At 42.0% G+C, this 22,714-nt stretch overlaps 1 protein-coding gene across 1 annotated transcript; it reads right to left on the reverse strand.

The window, feature by feature from the left end:
• Nucleotides 1-20,372: 20,372 nt before the first annotated feature.
• Nucleotides 20,373-21,119, reverse strand: LOC132419624 (eosinophil cationic protein-like). Its single transcript, XM_060003519.1, has 2 exons — nt 21,066-21,119; nt 20,373-20,845 (listed from the first exon to the last, which is right to left on the reverse strand). The coding sequence occupies exon 2, from the start codon at nt 20,838-20,840 to the stop codon at nt 20,373-20,375; it is 468 nt and encodes a 155-aa protein (XP_059859502.1). The 5' UTR covers nt 20,841-20,845; nt 21,066-21,119.
• Between the last annotated feature and the right edge of the window lie 1,595 nt (nt 21,120-22,714).

Below are 22,714 nucleotides of genomic sequence, written 5' to 3' on the forward strand. Positions count from 1 at the left end.
AGGCAAAGCTAGGAGAACTCTGTTTTGTCATCTTGTTTTGTGGAATTCCTTAATTCCTTTGACTATTAAGCACGTTTTTTCATATATATTGTGTGTTAAGCCTTTTTATAGGTGATGAGGGTATAAAAGTGAATTAGGTATATTGTAGCCCTTCTGTGATGCTTTAGTGTCTGGGTGGGCAGCAAGGCTGTACTCAAGTGTTTCTAATATGAGGCAAAACCCATATACTCCAGTCATAGCAGTCTACCTGGCTCAACAGCTGATCTGATTGGCCTAGTCAGTGGGTTTCGTTGTTGTTATTAACAATTTTAAAAATAATTTTTGGAGTTGATGATAACCTTTCCAAACAGGGATTTTCACACAGAAAATGTGCATCCCTGGGTTGCCTTAAAATAGCCCGCCAAAATGTGGCCATGTAACCATCAGCTAGAGCAGAGTAGCAACTGCCAACTAAAAAGCTCAAGAACTCTTCCCTGATTCCACTCCTCCCTCCTGACTCCCATCCTCTCTGTTCACTCAGTGATGATACCTATCTGGCTCCTGTAGACATTTGTGTTTATGAGCCATCAGACTTGTTAAGTGTCCTGAGAGAAGTCTAGATGATACTCTACCCTGTCCTTGACCATTCTCCTTTAGATTGTATTCAGAGAACATCCCCAAACACATTTTCTGATAGTTTTTTCTATAGATTCCCTCTGCACATTTTTAATTGCCCTCCATTGCCTTCAAATTAAATCCAAATGACCTAGTTGACAGGAAAGATCTTGGGCCGAGGATCTGTTTATTTGAAAAGAAATTAATACAAACCCATATTGAAAGTGTACTGGATTCTCAGCATGATTTTGTCTTTAGTATCAAAACACTGCTAAATGTGAGCTTGTTCTGTTATTTCATTAGTTTAATCACCACATCAACAGCCACTGAATTATCAGCCAATGTCATTATGCCATTATTTGTAATCCAGGGACGTTGTAAGATATAGTCTTGGGAAACAGTCTTCTGCACTGTGGTAAAAGCAACTGTTGAGGATATCGGCCACAGGGTTTCACAGAGTCATCTGATGTCTAGCACTTGCAATTTCTTCACCCCCAGAGTACTCTTGCGATGTGTGCCCTTAACCTGATGAAAGGGAGATGCCAACTGACAATACCTTTCTGCACACGGCTTTCCGAATGCAGTGGTAATAACATTTTATAATTATAAACACTGCTTGGTCTAGCCTCTCTTTTGAACAGAGTTGATTAAATATGACCAAATCTTTGATTTGGGGCTTCATTTTTTCTACTGTCCTTGGGTTTTTTATTCTTCTGTGAAAGCATTTTTCCAGGTAGAATTTTTCAACTTAAACCTCGAGATACAGCTGTTTATAAAAGTATGAAAAGTATACAGCTGTTTATAAAAGTATCTTAAACCTCGAGATATGAAAGCGGTTTATAGAAGTATAAAGTATGAAAAGTGTACAACTGCTGAGAAGTGAGCTGACTGATGTTACAGAGTACACAGAGAAATATTTAAGGTGTTAATTGTTATGGGTTTATTTCAATGTGATGAATAATCAGTGTGTCAACTCTGTGGTTTCATATGTATTACCGCTTAGAACAAAACTGTGTCAAAAACTGAGTTGATAAAAAGGAAATATTAATAATACAGATGGAATGGAGCTATGGTGCAGGATATCTGATGTCTCGGAAACCCTGAGATAAACAGTCAGGCTTGCCTGGGTCTATGCCCTAATTGTCTTGTTTCTCAGTTTGAGCTATTCCACTTGTTTCTCAACAATAGTCATTACTGCTGATAATTTTTAGTAGTTAAGGCTTTCCTTTTGATGCCATTCAGGCTAATTTTGGGCCTCTTAACTGTTAAGGTATGTTGTTTCTCCAAAGCCAGAATATTTTCCTGTGTGGAATGTTAGCTCCTACTTCACCTCAGTCTCACGTGAGAGGAACAAGCTTGTTTGTCTGTTAAAGCGCACGGGCTTTAAAAAAAAAGACACATCAGAGTTTGACTCACAGCTCTGCTCTTCACCAACCATGTGACCTCACTCAAGGAGTTTGCCTTCCCTTTTCTACCAGGGAAACAGTAAAATTCTTTCTGGATACACAGACATGCTAAGTCTGATGGTGGGTCATGCTGGATGTTGAGCACAGGTGAAAACACTAGAAAGTGTAGGGAGTGTTACCAGCTGGACAGCATTATTGTGAGGCTTAATCCCAATTGCCTGGTATGAAATAGGTGCATCAAAGAGGTGGTGGCTTTCTTGTTATTTTCAACCCTTTTTGCATTTATTTTCAACACTCCATAAGGTATAAATATCATGAATGATGCTGAGATATTTTAGGCTGTATAGCACCCATCAAAGCTTTCTCTTAGGTTTAATAAGTTTTAGGCCTTCTGTTTTCCTATTAGACCAGAGGATGGTGAACCTCACTGGAGAGTGCCAAGAGCGGAACCACTCCATTAATGTTTGCTGACTGACAGGTATCTCCAAGTGCATTAGCCAGTCTTCACATCTAGACAGCTTCAGAGGCCTAAGATCAGCCTGTAGTCTTCTGTGATGATCTTTTATCTCGCTCAATTAAACAACAGTTCTGAGGGGTAGGGATTTGCATGCTGCCTGCAATATAATAGTTAAATGATTTTCTCGATAATAGTAAAGCAACAGTAACAGTAATAAATATACATGCTCCATTAGTCAGGTTTCTCCAGAGAAACAGAACCAATGTTATTAAATATATATAAAGAGATTTGTAGTAAAGAATTGATTCATACAATTATGGAGGCTGGCAAGTTCTAAGACCTCCAGGGTGAGTCAGCAAGCTAGAGACCCAGGAGAGCTGTGGGTGTAGTTCTAACGCAAAGGCAGGCAGGCAGGCTGTAGACCCATGAAGAGTTGATGTTTCAGTTTGAGTCAAAAGGCAGGAAAAAGCCGATGTCCCAGTTTGAAGGCCGTCAGGCAGGAGAATTCTGTCTTATTTGGGGGAAGGGTCAGCCTTTTTGTTCTATTCAGGCCTTCAACTGACTGCATGAGGCCCACCCACATTAGGGAGACAATCTGTTTTACTCAGTCTACCAATTTAAATATGAATGTCATCTAAAACCACCCTCACAGAAATACCCAAGATAGTATTTGATTGAACATCTGGGCACCCCATGGCCCAGTCAAGATGACACAAAGTTAACCATCACATATACATACATATATTTTATTTCAGGTAATCGAGCTATTCCTTCTGGATTTAGGTATAATCTTTAAAAAAAATAAGATTTACATAGTAGAAAATTTTGGAAACGAGGATTGCATTTTCTGTAGACATTCCATCACACACACACACACACACACACACACACACACTCACACACACACACACACACACACACCCTACTCCTTTATCAGGAATTCAGAGAATTACAAGAGTCTCAGTTGGAAGGAACTTGGACATTTGTTCCAAGTCCTTCATTTAACATCTGAGGACCAGAATGGTAGAGTGATTTATCTAGCTGACACAGAAAAGTAGAGATAGAACTGGGAAGGAAACACATGGCTCCTTGAAACAAGGATTCCATAAGTACTACACGGCTATTTAAAAAACAAGGTGGGTCTATGTACAACCTGTAGAGATCTCCAGGAGAACGTGCAGAGTCAAGGTAGTGGGACAGAGGGAAGGAAGGAGGGAGGAGCTGGAACTCGTTACACAAGAGGAAGGAAAGTATGACAAAGTGAGCTTCTCAGATGAGTACTTAGACGAGTGAGGAAGAGGAGAAAGGGAGAGTCCTGAGGGCCTGGAATCTGGAGGAGGAGGGACTGGTAACTAGGGGAAGTGAGACAGAGATGCCCTACTCTCTATCCGTCCATTCCCTCTTCTAGGACAGAGAACATGACTCAGATGCGTATCCTCTTCCTACGCACTCCTGGACAAGACAGTTTTCTTCTAGGCCAAGAACTTTGTAAATTTCCTCAATTGACTCCTCAGCATCATTAGTAAGGGTTAGGGGGCACTCCTTGCATTGGAATAAGACCTCCCCACCCCAGTAGGGTTGATTCTCCAGGCTCAGCAGCATCAGGCATGGTTGATCACTCCATTGTCCTTGATGAGGCTGACCTGGCAATGGGGCTTCTTGTGACACAAACAAGGGTGAAAAGCATTGTGAGATCAGTCCCAATGACTTCAAGACAGATAGTTGTGTCAATCTGCATGTTGGGTCTGGGACACCACTGTCTCCTGGCTCTTTCATGAGCCCTAATTTAAAATGCTACAGGTGGAGAATTCCCTGGTGGTCCAGTGGTTAGAACTCTGTGCTCTGGCTGCCGAGGACAGCTGGGTTCAATCCCTGGTAGGGGAACTAAAATCCCACAAGCTGCCCTTGCAAATAAATAAATAAAATGCTCCCCGTAATTTCCCCACCCCTCCATTCTTCTTCCTGCTGTATTTCCCCCCTAGAGCTCATCACCCTGTCTATATAACTTACATATTTATTATGTTTATTGTCTCTTTTTTGTCTGCTGTATTCTCTAATGACTCCCACATACCTCTAACGGTGTCTCACACATAGGTACTCAAGAGATGTTTGCTGACTAAGCCTCCTCAGATCAATTGTCACGACACAATATTCCTGAGATGTCAAGGTCCCTGACTGATTGAGGCTCCATGCCAGCCCTTAGCAGCCAGCTGCTTGTGCAACTGAAGCTCCACGCTGATCACCCACGAGGTCTAATAGGGGTCAGGTGTAGACACCTCCTTTCCTAGTAGGACAAGTGCTGGTGATCCAATCCCCTTTTGTTTGGTGAACCTCAGTGTTTCCTTCTAACGCTTCCGCTCCGGAATCCGCACCCCTCGCTGACCCCAGCCGGCTGCCTCTCTCACAGCCTCTCCGATGGCTGAGGGCCTTTGACCGCAAAGCGGAGCCATGTGTAAATGCGCCTTCCCGCCAACAGAGGGCAGGTGCTGCTGCGAAATTCTGTGCTGGGCTCGCGCCTTGCTCCAGCCTTGCCGGTTTTCTTGGCGAGTTCTCCCCTCTTCCCCAAACTCCTCGCGCCCTCTTCCTGGGCGGGATTGAAGAAAACCGGGCCCGGAGAGTCAGCAAGCTCTTGCGTACGCGCGACTGTGGTGATGCAGCTACTCGGAAAGCCATGCTCCCACCGTGGGATGATGCTCTCCGGGCTCACTGACCGATCTGCGCACGGCCGCTCTAATACAACTCCGATGGTGCTGACCCTGAGCCCCGAGTGACCGGGCCCACTCGAAGGAAACTTCGAGTCTCTTCACCCCCAAAGCCCCTGCCACCGCGGGGGCAGATCACGGGCTCCCGAGAGGGGTCTGGAGGCTCTACCCAGATTGGATCAAAGCAGAGGGTCTCTGCTTCCTTCATAGAAAATAACCTCAGACTTGCAAGCACAGTCCGAGGACAAGGCGCTGGCAGGAGAGGAGAGGGCGCGGAGTAGGGGCGACCCCTCCTCTCCCCTCGCCTTTGCTCTAGCAGGCGGGTTCCCACGGCCGCCACCTTGGCCGGCAGGGGGCGCTGCGCCGCCTGGACCCCGCGGGCCGAGCGGGACCAGAACTTTTACCTCCTGGTTCTTGGTGATGGCTTCGAACTTTCAAAAGCCTCCTTCAATCACTGAGGAAAACCGCAGAATAATAAGTAAGTAGGCTTCAGATAATGAGCGCCTACTGTGTACCACGAACTCTCCATCACGAAGGTGGCTGATCTGCGGAAGGAGGGCCGGGCGAGGAAGGAGGGATATCTGTGGCGCTCTGCTTCTCCGCCTCGCGGGGAGACGTGGGAGTTTCGAGGTCAGCACTATGCTGCATCACCAAGGCAATTTACGTTTTATTTCATCACTTCATTGTTTGAACTTTCTATGACCACGGACCCTTCCTTACTCGACTGAGAAAGGGCTACAGTGAGGTAGCCTATTTGACTTTTTCCGTTCAAAATACAGATGCGTTGTACCTGCAAATGGCAGACGTAAATTCAAACGTTGAGAGCAAATCTAGTAAAAAGGGTGTCTTCCTCTGGTCCTTGTCTTAATAGGCCCAAAATTTATTTTCCAGACGCAATTATTTTTCAGGGTTTTTTTTTGGTATACTTTTACAGTCTTCATATAATCTACACATGTTAAACACATTTCTAAGTTTGTTGACATGAGTATAGATGCGAGTGTTTCCTCTTTTTTTCCCGCCACAAATAGTAACATTTTATATTCAGTGTTCTACACCATTACCTCTTTCCCAGCGACAATATATTTTGGACATATTCCATGCCCGTGCAAGAGTGTACCTTATTCTATTTAGTGGCTGTATAGTATTCTTTTGTAAGGATATACCATTGTATTTTATACAGTCCCATATTCAGGATATTCTCTTTGTTTCCAAACTTTTACTAGTATAAACAAGTTGGAATGATTATAGTGGAACAAAGCAGCAACATTAAGCACCATGTGTTTACTTATAGTGCATGTGCTATTGGCAAGTCACCCCATATACTTGTCACGGGCTTCCTAGGGCCTTATGTGCTGAAGCTCCTGCATGGGTGGAGGGTGGGGAATGCTGTGGCCTGACAACAGAAAAGCCTTCCAGATGCACATGGTGTCACTGGATCTAATGAAGCCTAGGGAAAGTGAACATTTTCAGCACAACTCAGTTATTTTTTCTTGTAACAGGACTCTGAGGAGTCAGTATCAATTGGATCAAACTTTGGTCTTTTAATACTGGAGAGGGTTAAAATAATAACCATGTTTATATATGGAGGACAAACGAAGATGCCAAGATAGATAACTAACTTACTTTTATATTCACACTGAACATATTCTAGAGCAAATTGAAAGTTCTCATTTGTAAAACAATTTCTGTATTTAAACTGACGCTCACAATAGCCCAGAAGGCAGGTACAATTATCCCCATTTTAGAGGTTATACTGAGGCCCAAAGAGTGAACGTAATAGCAGGTAGAAGCAGAGCCACAAGTGACTCCTTCAAAGCGTGATGTTCTCCTACATTGTTGGCTGCTTCTTAGAAGGAGGCAGGATGCATAGTAGGTTTAAGGTAAGTTTCATCCATTCAGGTGGACTTTGAGTCTCTTGTCTAAGATGGGCATATCATCCAGGCTGAAATACCTGCTTCATCAGGTATGTCAGGGTTTTGTTTCCTAGGTAATAATGTTTCCTTAATAAAATGTATTTATAGAATGTGAATCTCCATTCGAATGGTTCTCTCACCTTTTATACCCCCAAGGACCCTTGTTATTTTCCCTTCATGCAGAAGCTATATTTATAAACACAAGTAATAAAATTATTTTTTGCCATTTTAATTGATCACATATTATATATATAATATAATATATACTATATATATTATATATATATTATATGTATAATTATTATATATATAATAATATATAAATATATATATTATATGTATAATTATTATGTGATACTTTTGAGTACCTGAGTTAAATGGTTTTACCATGGCATAGATACTTTCTGTTCAGTTGTTTCATTAGCCTCTGCTATTCCTCCTTAATATAGGTAAACGTGTGTTTCTTTTTGGATATTTGCAATAACATATAGTATAATACTTGCACTCTAGTAAAGCAGTTGTCAAAGTGTGGTCTAAGGACCCTGATGGCTTCCAACAATCGGAATGAATTTGGGAGTAGATTCTCTGTTAATCAACCCTTTAGTTGAGAATGCGGCGTGGCCAACGCTTTGATGGCAGCCTGTGAGACCCTGAGTGGAGGACCCAGAAAAACTGTGCCTGGATTCCTGATCCACAAAAACCGTGAGCTAATAATTATCTGTTGTTTTTAAGCTGCTAACTTTTCATTAATTTATTATGCAAAAATGAAAAGTTGATATGATCTATGTGTCTTCATTCATTCAAACACTTTACTTAACATCTGATCGGTACCAGGTACTATTCTAGGCACAAGGGATGTAGCAATGTACTGAGGCCTTTTATTCCATGTAATGGGTCTCAGCCAAAACCTTTGATCATTTCTCCCTTTATTCAACGGGAAAATGTCACAATGACAGGTAGGTCAGTTGTGTGCACTCAGGTGATGACTGGGTCAAGTTAACACAGGTTTATCCTAGGATATAGGTGCATGATTAGAAGTATTTGTAGCTGGAGTTGTCTTGGGCTCCCAAGGCAAATGGTACCTCCACTTCCTCTCACCTTGGAATAGCCCCAATATCGAGACACTATCAATTTCCATCATAGGCTTCTGAAGTCAGGATCAGTTCAAGTGAGTCCCAAATGCCAGGCTGGGGACAGGTTACAACAGAAACACCTGAAGAAAGATTTGGAAGTGCTGACTCCTGAGCTCCCAAACTCTGCAGTTTTCTAAATGAACAAGGGCATAGGCAAGATTCACTTTGTGACTGAGTGGAACACAAAGATTAGGTATTGGTGATCACCACAGTGCCTTAGTTTCTTCTCAGGAGTCTTAATAAAGACCATGGAAAGTGCCCACTGAATTCAACCTCATCTGACCTCTCAGTAAAACAATCCCCATTCTGAGACTCTGCGGAGGTCATGATGAGTGACCAAATACAACGTTGTATATATTGGTTGGCTATGACCAATATCCACTGCCTAGAATAATAGCTTGATACCAGAAAAAGCATGATTGGATTTCTGGCCTCACAAAATGTCAAAGGAGAGCAGCAGGGTGGGTATGAACCCAGGTTTCAGTATGGGACAACCTCACCTCGACCACACACCCCGACCTCTGCCCAATATTCCGTAGCAGCAAGACTAAGAGTTTTTGCTCTCAGTATCACTTTACACTCTAAAAGTTGAGAACAGCAAAGAACTTTTGTTTATGTTGATTATACCTATTATATTTACCGTGTTAGAAATTTGAACCAAGAAATTTTAGAATGCTTAGTAATTAATTCAAAAATCACCTAATAACAATATTGAATCATTAAATGTTGATATATAGTATATATTTTTCAAAAAACTTATTTTCTAAAACAAAAAACAGTAATAAGAAGAATGCCGTTGTTTCACATTTTCTTTACTGGCTGACTCTATATTGACAGCTGGATTCTCACATCTGCTTTTGCATTCATCCATTGTGCTATGTTGTTTTGCTAAACTGTGTAAAGAGAACCTGGCCTCACATAGATATGTGGTTTGAAAGGTAAGAACCTAATAGATACTGTGAAAGGGTTTGTGGGACCACCAGGTTCCTCGAACCATACTTGACCTGATCAGTGCATGCATCTCTCATTTCTTCGGTCACAGTTGTTGATTCTGAGATCAACCCTTAACACAATCAGATATGTTTGATGGGAATGTTGGCATATGAAGACAGGGCCATCCTCTGCTGAACTTATTCCTGAGAGGGTATATGGTTTGGAGTTGTTGCAGTCACCTTACAAAAATGTGAGAGAAATTTGCCTGAAATGTGCACCAAGATCTAGGAGAGATGGAAATGGAGAAAGAGAGAGAAACTTTGGTTCTCTTTTCATCATCTGAGTTCTGATAAGCTGCACATTAAGCCATAACAGCCCGTTATTTCTCAGGACAGTTTAACTGTTCTTGCAGATTGTTAGGACATCATCAGCAAGGCCAAGTACTTGTGGAAGGAAGGGGATTCGGCACACCGTTGTGGCTGGAGGAGCTCCTGAAACTATCAGAGCTGTGGAGGACCCTGTGGGTCACAAGCCGGTCAAAATCCACGGGAAAGTGTAGAGGATATTCAAATAGATGAATAAATGAATTAATTTAATCCTCCACTTGGTTTTGAATCTCTTTGTTTTTTAGATAACTGCTCATGATGAAAGGATTGTGGCAAATGGCTCTCGCACTTTGTAAGAGAGCAAATGAAGAATTTGTTGTTTCTCATTATTAGCTGTGTCCTAGGTTCTTGACTCCCCTCCAGACAAATTTCACCTCACAGGTGAGACTGAATTTCTGGTAAGTTCAGAAGTGCACTGGCCTGATATAGGTGGGTCCTGATGTCTTTTGCCAGATTTGGTAATGTCCAGATGGTGCGCCATGGGTCGTATTTTCTAACTCAGTGAGAATGTGTGAACGATTTGATCTACTCGGTGTTCCTGTTGTCCATTGAAATCACCCTGCTACACCCATTCACTAATGTCTCTCATGTCACCAATTCTGAATCCAATATACCTTTGAAATACTGAGAATTTTGAAGTAGGCATTGTTCTTTTTTTTTAATTTTTAAATTTTATTTTATTTATCTTTTTTATACAGCAGGTTCTTATTAGTCATCAATTTTATACACTTCAGTGTATACATGCCAATCCCAATCGCCCAATTCATCCCACCCCCACCCCCACCCCCCCCGCCGCTTTCCCCGCTTGGTGTCCATACATTTGTTCTCTACATCTGTGTCTCTATTTCCTGCCCTGCAAGCTGGTTCATCTGTACCATTTTGCTAGATTCCACATATATGCGTTAATATACAATGTTTTTCTCTTTCTGACTTACTTCATTCTGTATGACAGTCTCTAGATCCACCCACGTCTCAACAAATGACCCAATTTCGTTCCTTTTTACGGCTGAGTAATATTCCATTGTATATATGCACATCTTCTTTATCCATTCGTCTGTCAATGGGCATTTAGGCTGCCTCCATGACCTGGCTATTGTAAATAGTGCTGCAATGAACATTGGGGTGCATGTGTCTTTTTGAAATATGGTTTCCTCTAGGTATATGCCCAGTAGCGGGATTGCTGGATCATATGGTAATTCTATGTTTAGTTTTTTAAGGAACCTCCATACTGTTCTCCATAGTTGCCGTATCAATTTACATTCCCACCAACAGTGCAAGAGGGTTCCCTTTTCACCACACCCTCTCCAGCAATTGTTGTTTGTAGATTTTCTGATGATGCCCATGCTTACTGGTGTGAGGTGATACCTCATTGTAGTTTTGATTTGCATTTCTCTAATAATTAGTGATGTGGAGGATCTTTTCATGTGCTTCTTGGCCATCTGTATGTCTTCTTTGGAGAAATGTCTATTTAGGTCTTCTGCCCATTTTAGGATTGGGTTGTTTGTTTTTTTAATATTGAGCTGCATGAGCTGTTTATATATTTTGGAGATTAATCCTTTGTCACTTGCTTTGTTTGCAAATATTTTCTCCCATTCTGAGGGTTGTCTTTTCATCTTGTTTATGGTTTCCTCTGCTGTGCAAAAGCTTTGACGTTTCATTAGGTCCCATTTGTTTATTTTTGTCTTTATTGCCATTACTCTAGGAGGTGGATCAAAAAAGATCTTGCTGTGATTTATGTCAAAGAGTGTTCTTCCTGTGTTTTCCTCTAAGGGTTTTATAGTGTCTGGTCTTACATTTAGGTCTCTAATCCATTTTGAGTTTATTTTTGGGTATGGTGTTAGGGAGTGTTCTAATTTCATTCTTTTACATGTAGCTGTCCAGTTTTCCCAGCACCACTTATTGAAGAGACTGTCTTTTCTCCATTGTATATCCTTGCCTCTTTTGTCATAGATTAGTTGACCATAGGTGCGTGTGTTTATCTCTGGGCTTTCTATCCTGTTCCATTGATCTATGTTTCTGTTTTTGTGCCAGTACCATATTCTCTTGATTACTGTAGCTTTATAGTATAGTCTGAAGTCAGGGAGTCTGCTTCCTCCAGCTCCGTTTTTCTCCCTCAAGACTGCTTTGGCTATTCGGGGTCTTTTGTGTCTCCATACAAATTTTAAGATTTTTTTGTTCTAGGTCCATAAAAAATGCCATCGGTAGTTTGATAGGGATTGCATTCAATGTGTAGATTGCTTTGGGTAGTATAGTCATCTTCACAACGTTGATTCTTCCAATCCAAGAACACGGTATATCTCTCCATCTGTTGGTATCATCTTTAATTTCTTTCATCAGTGTCTTATAGTTTTCTGCATACAGGTCTTTTGTCTCCCCTAGGTAGGTTTATTCCTAGGTATCTTATTCTTTTTGTTGCAGTGGTAAATGGGAATGTTTCCTTAATTTCTCTTTCAGATTTTTCATCATTAGTGTATAGGAGTTCAAGAGATTTCTGTGCATTAATTTTGTATCCTGCAACTTTACCAAATTCATTGATTCGCTCTAGTAGTTTTCTGGTGGCATATTTAGGATTCTCTATGTATAATATCATGTCATCTGCAAACAGTGACAGTTTTACTTCTTCTTTTCCAATTTGTATTCCTTTTATTTCTTTTTCTTCTCTGATTGCAGTGGCTAGGAATTCCAAAACTATGTTGAATAATAGTGGTGAGAGTGGACAACCTTGTCTTGTTCCTGATCTTAGAGGAAATGCTTTCAGTTTTTCAGTGTTGAGAATGATGTTTGCTGTGGGTTTGTCATATATGGCCTTTATTATGTTGAGGTAGGTTCCCTCTATGCTCACTTTCTGGAGAGTTTTTATCATAAAAGTGTGTTGAATTTTGTCAAAAGTTTTCTGCGCCTATTGAGATGATCATATGGTTTTTATTCTTCAATTTGTTAACATGGTGCATCACATTGACTGGTTTGCGTATATTGAAGAATTCTTGCATCCCTGGGATAAATCCCACTTGACCATGGTGTATGATCCTTTTGATGTGTTGTTGGATTCTGTTTGCTAGTATTTTCTTGAGAATTTTTGCATCTATATTCATCAGTGATATTGGTCTGTAATTTTCTTTTTTTGTAGTATCTTTGTCTGCTTTTGGTATCAGGGTGATGGTGGCCTCATAGAATGAGTTTGGGAGTGTTCCTTCCTCCGCAATTTTTTGGAAGAGCTTCAGAAGAATGGGTGTTAGCTCTTCTCTAAATGTTTGAGAAGAATTCACCTGTGAAGCCATCTGATAGAATTCACCTGTGAAGCCATCTGGTCCTGGCATTTGTTTGTTGGAAGATTTTTATTCACAGTTTCAATTTCATTACTTGTGATTGGTCTGTTCATATTTTCTATTTCTTCCTGGTTCAGTCTTGGAAGGTTATACCTTTCTAAGAATTTGTCCATTTCTTTCAAGTTGTCCATTTTATTGGCCTAGAGTTGCTTGTAGTAGTCTCTTAGGATGGTTTGTATTTCTGTGGTGTCTGTTGTAACTTCTCCTTTTTCATTTCTAATTTTATTGATTTGAGTCCTCTCCCTCTTTTTCTTGATGAGTCTGGCTAATGGTTTATCATTTTTGTTTATCTTCTCAAGGAACCAGCTTTTAGTTTTATTGATCTTTGCTATTGTTTCCTTTATTTCTATTTCCTTTATTTCTTCTCTGATCTTTATGATTTCCTTCCTTCTGCTAACTTTGGGTTTTGTTTGTTCTTCTTTCTCTAGTTCCTTTACGTGTAAGGTTAGGTTGTTTATTTGAGATTTTTCTTGATACTTGAGGTAGGCTTGTATAGCTATAAACTTCCCTCTTAGAACTGCTTTTGCTGCATCCCACAGGTTTTGGATCGTCGTGTTTTCATTCATTTGTCTCTAGGTATTTTTTTATTTCCTCTTTGATTTCTTCAGTGATCTCTTGGTTATTTAGTAACATATTGTTTAGCTTCCATGCGTCTGTGGTTTTTTTAACGTTTTTTCCCTGTAATTCATTTCTAATCTCATAGTGTTATGGTCAGAAAAGATGCTTGACATGATTTCAATTTTCTTAAATTTACTGAAGCTTGATTTGTGACCCAAGATGTGATCTATCCTGGAGAATGTTCCATGTGTACTTGAGAAGAAAGTGTAATCTGCTGTTTTTGGATGGAATGTCCTATAAATATCAATGAAATCTATCTGGTCTATTGTGTCATTTAAAGCTTGTTTTTCCTTATTTATTTTCATTTTGGATGATCTGTCCATCGGTGTAAGTGAGGTGTTAAAGTCCCCCACTATTATTGTGTTACTGTCGATTTCCTCTTTTATAGCTGTTAGCAGTTGCCTTATGTATTGAGGTTCTCCTATGTTGGGTGCATATATATTTATAATTGTTATATATTCTTCTTGGGTTGATCCCTTGATCATTATGTAGTGTCCTTCCTTGTCTCTTGTAACATTCTTTATTTTAAAGTCTATTTTATCTGATATGAGTATTGCTACTCCAGCTTTCTTTTGATTTCCATTTGCATGGAATATCTCTTTCCATCCCCTCACTTTCAGTCTGTATGTGTCCCTAGGTCTGATGTGGGTCTCTTGTAGACAGCATATATATGGGTCTTGTTTTTGTATCCATTCAGCAAGCCTGTGTCTTTTGGTTGGAGCATTTAATCCATTCACGTTTAAGTTAATTATCAATATGTATGTTCCTATGACCATTTTCTTAATTGTTTTGGGCTTGTTTTCGTAGGTCCTTTTCTTCTCTTCTGTTTCCCACTTAGAGAAGTTCCTTTAGCATTTGTTATAGAGCTGGTTTGGTGGTGCTGAATTCTCTTAGCTTTTGTTTGTTTGTAAATCTGAAAGAGATCCTTGCCACATAGAGTAATCTTGGTTGTAGGTTCTTCCCTTTCATCACTTTAAGTATATCATGCCACTCCCTTCTGGCTTGTAGAGTTTCTGCTAAGAAATCCGCTGTTAACCTTATGGGTGTTCCCTTGTATGTAATTTGTCATTTTTCCCTTGCTGTTTTCAATAATTTTTCTTTGTCTTTAATTTTTGCCAGTTTGATTACTATGTGTCTCGGCGTGTTTTTCCTTGGGTTTATCCTGTATGGGACTCGTTGCTCTTCCTGGACTTGGGTGGCTATTTCCTTTGCCATGTTAGGGAAGTTTTCGACTATAATCTCTTCAAATATTTTCTCGGGTCCTTCTCTCTTCTCCTTCTGGGACCCCTATAATGCGAATGTTTTTGCGTTTATTGTTGTCCCAGAGGTCTCTTAGGCTGTCTTCATTTCTTTTCATTCTTTTTTCTTTATTCTGTTCCACAGCAGTGAATTCCATCATTCTGTCTTCAGGTCACTTATCCATTCTTCTGCCTCAGTTATTCTGCTATTGATTCCTTCTAGTGTAGTTTTCATTTCAGTTATTGTATTGTTCATCTCTGTTTGTTTGTTCTTTAATTCTCCTAGGTCTTTGTTAAACATTTCTTGTATCGTCTCGATCTTTGCCTCCATTCTTTTTTTTTTTAAATAAATTTATTTATTTATTTATTTGTTTTTATTTTTGTCTGCGTTGGGTCTTCCTTACTGTGTGCGGGCTTTCTCTAATTGTGAGCAGGGGCTACTCTTGGTTGCGGTGCATGGGCTCCTCATTGTCGTGGCTTCTCTTGTTGGGAGCACAGGCTCTAGGCACGCAGGCTTCAGTAGTTGTGGTGCATGGGCTCAGTAGTTGTGGCTTGCAGGCTCTAGAGCGCAGGCTCAGTAGTTGTGGCACACGGGCTTAGTTGCTCCGCGGCGTGTGGGATCTTCCCGGACCAGGGCTTGAACCCGTGTCCCTTGCATTGGCAGGCAGATTCCTAACCACTGCGCCACCAGGGAAGCCCTGCCTCCATTCTTTTTCCGAGGTCCTGGGTCATCTTCACTATTGTTTTTCTGAATTGTTTTTCTGGAAGTTTGCCTATCTCCACTTCATTTAGTTGTTTTTCGGGGGTTTTATCTTGTTCCTTCATCTGGTACATAGCCCCCTGCCTCTTCATCTTGCCTACCTTTTTGTGAATGTGGTTTTTGTTCCATAGGCTGCAGGATTGTAGCTCTTCTTGCTTCTGCTGTCTGCCCTCTGGTGAATGAGGCTATCTAAGAGGCTTATGCAAGTTTCCTGATGGGAGCTACCTAGGCATTGTTCTTATGTTATTATTATAACTCAGACTTGAGACATGAATAACAGTTAACTGTGTCACATTTCTCTGTGCATTTTAGGAAGCAAATTTAATAACGTAAGTAAAGTTTTAGTTTCAAAAAAAAACTATTTTTCATAGATAATTTGACTTGGGGATGGGAACAGAATTTCTGTGCTCCCTTCCCTACTCATTGCCTCACTCTCTTTTTTTTTTCTTCCAGTTTTACTGAGATATAATTGACATACAGCACTGTATAAGTTTAAGGTGTACAGCATAACGATTTGACTTACAAACATAATGAAGTAATTAGCACCATAAATTTAGTGAACCTTCATCATCTCATATAGATACAAAACTAAAGAATTGGGAAATAATTTTTTCCTTGTGATGAGAACTCTTAGGATTTATTCTCTTAACAATTTTCATATATAACATACAGCAGTGTTGATTGCATTTAAAATGTTGTACATCACATCCCTAGTGCTTATTTATCTTATAACTGGAAGTTTGACTCTCTTTATCCAATTCCCCCTCCCTCTCATCCCCCACCTCTGGTAACCACAAATCTGATCTCTTTTTCTATGAGTTTGTTTTGTTTGTTTGTTTGTTTTTGAAGTATAATTGACCTACAACACTATGTTAGTTCCTGGTACATAGCAGAGTGATTCAGTATTTCTATACCTTTCAAAATGAACACCATGACATCTGGTTGTCATCTGTTACCAAAGATATTACATAATTATTGACTATATTCCCCCACACTGTACATGTATACCTGTGACTCATTTGTTTCATAACTGGAAGTTTTTACATCTTAATTTCCCTCACCTATTTCTTTCATTCCCTTATCCTGCTTCCCTCTGGCAAGCACCTGTTTGTTATCTGTACCAATGACTCTGTTTCTATTTTGTTATTCTTGTTCATTTGTTTTGTTTTGTAGGTTCCACATATAAGTGAAATCATACAGCATTTGTCTTTCTCTGTCTGACTTATCTCACCAAGGATGATACCCTCTAAGTCCATCCATGTGGTCACAGTCTCACTCCTTTATGTGATTCAAATGGAAACAGTGCCTAAAATCTCAATCTAGGCAAAAAGAAATCAGGAGCTTTAGATCAGATTGCTCTCCTCTCACACCTCCTGACCTGACCCTGGGGCCTTCTCTCCCTGATCTGAGGGTCACTTGAGGCAACCTGCTTCGTACCCACACAGAGGGATCTGCTCCTGATGTTAAAACATGAAGTAGAAACAATAACAATGTGAACGGCCCTTTCACTTCATGCTGTACCTTACAAAGTGTGTTACAACCACTAACTGCTTTCACTCCTCCAAGACTTCCTTGAGATTTGGTACTATTACGAGCATTTTACAAAGTTAGAAATGGAGGCTTAGGGAAGAGAAGTGGACTCCAAGGAACGTGTCCTTGGAACATGCTGACGTGAACAATTAACTTCTCTAATAGTGGCCACTGTAGTGCTGGCCTCAGGTTCAGTGCAGCCAGATCTTGAGTGTCTATCACAGAGGGCGGTGGGCGCCAAGCCATGGCTTTGTCGTCACAGAGCACAGAATCCTCCTTGCTCTGCTTTGAATCCTCCTGCCTCCCAGGAGGGAAAAGCTACATCTAAGCTTCAGGGCCACCAGCTCCCTCTGACCCCAGCCCAATCTTCAGCACAGGGACTGAGGAAGATGAGGAACAGAGGAAAAGCCGGAAGAGAGTGGGGAAGCATGGCCTCAGGGAGGGGGAACAGCATGGTGCTACTGAGTGAGAGGATGAAGGTGCATTTTACTGACATGAGGAAGTCTCTTCTGTTCCCCTCTCCCTCCGCTTCCAATCCTTCACTAAAGCCTGATGATTCGAACTTGGAAACATAATCCTAAACCTGCACTTTTTCTTCTGACCTATTGCTATTACCTTATCCCATGCCTCTGGGATTTGGCCTGGATACCACGAGTTCCTGACTGTCCCCACAGTCCCTGCACAGCTGCCAGAGTGATCTTCAGGTCACATTATTATCTAACATGCTCCATTTGTACCCCATAGGAAATTTACTCTTTATTTTCATCTCCATAGGTATGAAGCATCTGAGCCTCAATAACCTCTATCATTAATGCTCATGGTTAAAATGCTCTTGTCCTGCTAGACTAACTTTCATTTTTGTAACATGACTAATCTACATTCATGTCGGGCCCTTTGAATGTTCTCTCTCTGTCTCTCTGTCTCTGTCTCTCTCGGGAAGACTATCCCCTTAGTTTCTGCATGACCAGCTGCTTCTCATATTGTTCGGAATTCATTCCTTCATTGGGCCCCTACCAACCACACTTCAGATTCACTTCTATGGACTCATCGAGACCCACTACAGATGGCCCTCTGTGTGGATGTGAAACCCACGGATGTGGAGGGCCAACGGTATGAGCCCCTTTTATATAAGGGACTTGAGCATCTGTGGATTTTGATATCTGCGGAGTCTCCTGGAACCAATCCCCTGAAGCTACTGAGAGATGACTGTACATTGTTTCCCTCAGTGCAGTTTTCCCCCTGACACTTATCACCTGGAAAAATAATTTTGCATTTTCTTCCCAGTAGAATAGGCACCCTAGGGCAGAAATGTGTCTTTGTTTACACTGCACCCTCACGACCTCAGAAATCTGCCTAGAGCACATCTGCACATGGGTTAACTACTGCATTAATGAATGACGAATGAATGCATGAACGAATGGTGGGAGAGGGGATGACGACACAAGGCAGAGAGAGATGGGGCAGCTGAGTTGGCTAATCCCTCTACTATACGGTGTTAGAGATGCTGTGTCCATGGCTGGGAAGTGACATGTGATCTGCTGAGACAAGGAAGATTCACTGCCTCATGGCAAATGTGACTCCAGCCTTGCGGTATCCCACCTTCTCCTTCTGTTACTCCAAGCCTGTTGGAAGGGTAAGCTCATTTCATGCCACTCTGTATTAATCTCAAGTCAGTGGATTTGGGGCTTCCCTGGTGGTGCAGTGGTTGAGAGTCTGCCTGCTAATGCAGGGAACACGGGTTCGAGCCCTGGTCTGGGAAGATCCCACATGCCGCGGAGCAACTAGGCCCGTGAGCCACAACTACTGAGCCTGCGCGTCTGGAGCCTGTGCTCCACAACAAGAGAGGCCGTGATAGCGAGAGGCCCACGCACCGCGATGAAGAGTGGCCCCCGCTTGCCGCAACTGGAGAAGGCCCTCGCGCAGAAACGAAGACCCAACACAGCAAAAATAAATAAATTAATTAATAAACTCCTACCCCCAACATCTTAAAAATAAATAAATAAATAAAAACCCTTGGCTTAAAAAAAATTATAATTAAAAAAATAAAGTCGGTGGATTCTGTTGAGCCCTGGAATTTTCCAAACCTAGTATCTCCATGCAATAGCTTGAGTCAACAGACCTGCCTGGAAGAACAAATCCTCCAGTGGCTTCTCCAGAGAAGATGCTCAAGTGCAGATGCCGTATATGGTACTACCAAGAGCAAGAATGACTGACCATATGGAGGGGGGGAGGAATGGAAATTGCCATGTATCTGGGCCTGGAAGAGGAGCTGAAAAATAGGAGGTCAGGAGTCCCAGACTCAAGGACAGAGGTACAGATTTAATGACATGCTACCTGCCTTCTGTTCTGAGTCAGGTGCTGCAAAAGACCCGACCTGTCCCCCGAACAATCACTTGAATGCTGCATCTGACCACAGTTTACAAAGAGCTTTCCCTTCCTGTTCCTCACTGATTCCTGAGTGCAGCCTTGTGATGGAGGCAGAGTAGGGGCTTTCATTATCCGCCCCCTTTTCTGTCTGTCTACATTTCTGTAATCCTGGAACCTGTGCCCCTTCCTGACCTGAATGTGAACAAGCCACTGATTCATCCTCGGGAGAGATCCCAATTCCATGTCTCCTTCCTTACCTTCTGCTACCAGATGACCAGCTGCTCCCTTCTCCAGGACACAGAAATCGCCAGGAAAGAGTTTCACCTCTTCTCCAGGTAGTACTGGAATCTGTCCATATACTACCTGAACAATTTGTCTCATTCCACATTAGACTCAAACTCTGGATCCACCCCTAGGATAACCATTAATATCTGAAGATTTGATATGCTTATTTAAAAACAAATCTATGCGGCTAAAATTTGCTTCTTTCTTTTGGTCTTATCACAATTACGGCATTTTCCCCTTTCTTTTTGTTTTTACACCGTATCGTTCTCTTCTATCATAAAATGCATGGTTCTTAAATCAGAATCAAATACATTTGTTTCTACTTACTGGGGGCTCTTTGCCTCCTGGTAATGAAATAGGCCGCTGTGAGTGGAAGCCGCAGCTTCCTGGCCTAAAGCAGAGAGAAGGAAAAGTCTGCACAACTTCATGACACAAGGAGCCTCTTATCCTCACGTCGATTTCCCACAAATCTCAGATTAGAAGAAGGGGAAAAGCCTCTAGACGAGAATGTAACTACATGACAGAAGAGCACAAACAGACACATGGAGCCTTGTAGGTAATTCTGCAAAGTTTACTGTGCGTGCACAAGGAGCTTCAGCTGAGCAAAGCTTAAAGGGACCTGGAGGCTGGTGAGATGAGGACTGATGCTGATATCTGGGGTGGATGGTGGGACAGGACTGTGGCGCTTGGCAAATGAGCATGGCCCAAAGTTTTGGCCCAGAGTTTAGATGATGTCATCCAAGTGAACTGGAACCACGGGGTACGTGGCATCGTCCTGTGGTAATCTGTTTCCACACGCAATGATGTAGATCTTCCGATTACTTATCTGTCTATAACGGCAGTTCCTATAATTGTTTTCCTTTCCTCTGAGGTTGCAGTAGGTTACAAGCACTCGATGTGGGCTTCTATGACAATTCGTCCCGTTTGATCTATGGCAGGGTACATTTCTGGTGTGACAAACACGAGCTACATCAGCAAACGTTGTGTGGAGAAAAGTATTTTCACCTTTGCATGCCCTTCTGTAACCGTTAACCACCCGCATTGCATCATTGCATCGAGGGTGGGTCATATTTAGGTGCTGAAACTGAAACCTCTGAGCCGGGGTTAATTGGGCATGGAGTGAGATCACCACTCCCAAGAGCCCCAGCAGCAAAAAGAGAGGAAGCTGGGCATTCTGCTGTCTTGGAACCATGTTTCCTGTGAAAAGAAGGGTATCTTCTGTATCCCGGCCCACAAATAACACACTCCCTCCTCACTCACCCTGCAGGCCCCCTGCTGTCACTGTGGTTCTAGCTCCTTTCCCCTCCGCTCCCCAAAGTCTGTCATGTGTCCTGGGCACTAACTTCAGCTCACCGCTCCCCCAGTTGCTGCTTCATTGCTGTCTCTCCTGTTCCAGCTCTGGGGCTCATTGTCTTACCCAGTATCTCTGCTGTGGCTCCTGTGAGAACAGATCCAGCTGGTGGGCCTGGCGCTCAGGGGCAGCTGGTATCCCCCCAGTTCTTGGGTCTGGAGATATAGAGCAGCCCCTGTGGGTGGGGCTACCAGAACAAGGAGGGTTCTGAATCTAGGACATGAAGAAACGCACAGATTAGGACATGGTCCACTTATGCAATGAGCCCTTTGTTTTATCATTTGCTGATCAGTGCATACCCAGGGATGGACCACTGCTGCTTCTGTTGTAACAAATCTAACTCCAGGCATCCTGTGCAGGACAGAGCTCTGCCACTGGGTCTGGATTTCCTAAATGAAAAATATCACTGGCTGCAGAATGGCCATAGATTTTTTATTTTTATTTATTTATTTGGCTGCGTTGGGTCATTGTTGCTGCGTGCGGGCTTTCTCTAGTTGCAGCGAGCAGGGGCTACTCTTCGTTGCGGTGCACGGGCTTCTCATTGCGGTGGCTTCTTTTGTTGCGGAGCATGTGCTCTAGGCACGTGGGCTTCAGTAGTTGTGGCACAAGAGCTCAAGAGTTGTGGCTCACGGGCTCTAGAGCTCAGGCTCAGTAGTTGTGGCACATGGGCTTAGTTGCTCTGCAGCAAGTGGGATCTTCCCGGACCTGGGCTCGAACCTGTGTCCCCTGCGTTGGCAGGCGGATTCTTAACCACTGCGCCATTAGGGAAGTCCCAGAATGGGCTATAGATTTTATAACTCAACTTGGGGGCAACACATTGAAAGACTGAAGTACATGAAGGCAGGCCCGGTACTCAGAACAAATAGAGCCAGGAGGCTTGTTTGCACCAGAGGAACCCAGGCCCCCCTTTCATTTTAGTAATCACCCTGGTTCCTTCTCACCCAAATGTTCTTTATCTCCTCACTTCCCTGTGCTGGAAACTTGAGCTCTGAATTTCTCACTGCTCAAAATCCTATCAGTAATTAGTTTGTGACGAATCTATGATTTTTTTTGTAATTGCTGTTGTCTTTTTTATTTTATTTTTTCTGCTTCCTATGCATTGAATTCACTTTCTCTTGTTTTTACCCTGGCCCGGTTTTTGCCTTCACTTCCTGTGAAATAGCATGACCTAAAAACACCCGGAAGAAAGTCTGTAAAATCTGCCAGAGAATGAACATTTGGTGTCATGTAAGGGATTCCAAGCTAGAGCTTGAACTCCTGTGTTCTTTTCAATCTGCGCTATTTTCTACAAAACAGTCTGTCCTAGAGTTGTCATTTATCTTACTAGTACATTTCATTTCTTTTTTTTTTACATTTCATTTCTTGATGTTAACAGGAAAAAAAAATTTAATTTGTAAAATGAGCATCAGTGGATAGGACACTGTATTCCTGAAATTATGGAAGTCATAGTATGTAACTTGATGCATGAAACATACTCTTGGTTCTCAGAGAAGCAGAGGAAAATAACTGTAGGCCTATAATTTGATTACAATGTGATAGAGGTAATAACACTGTGTGAAGATGGTTTTATGGGGGCGCTGAGGATGAAGGGTCTTACTTGGCCTCATGGGATAAGAAAGGCTTCCAAAAGAAATGTCCATTTGAGCTGGCCCATAAAGGATAAGCAGAGTTTAGGGACTTAGGGAATAAATGAGCATTCTAGGCTAAGAAGATGG

Source organism: Delphinus delphis, chromosome 2, assembly GCF_949987515.2.
Source record: "Delphinus delphis chromosome 2, mDelDel1.2, whole genome shotgun sequence".
Taxonomy (NCBI): Eukaryota; Metazoa; Chordata; class Mammalia; order Artiodactyla; family Delphinidae; genus Delphinus; species Delphinus delphis.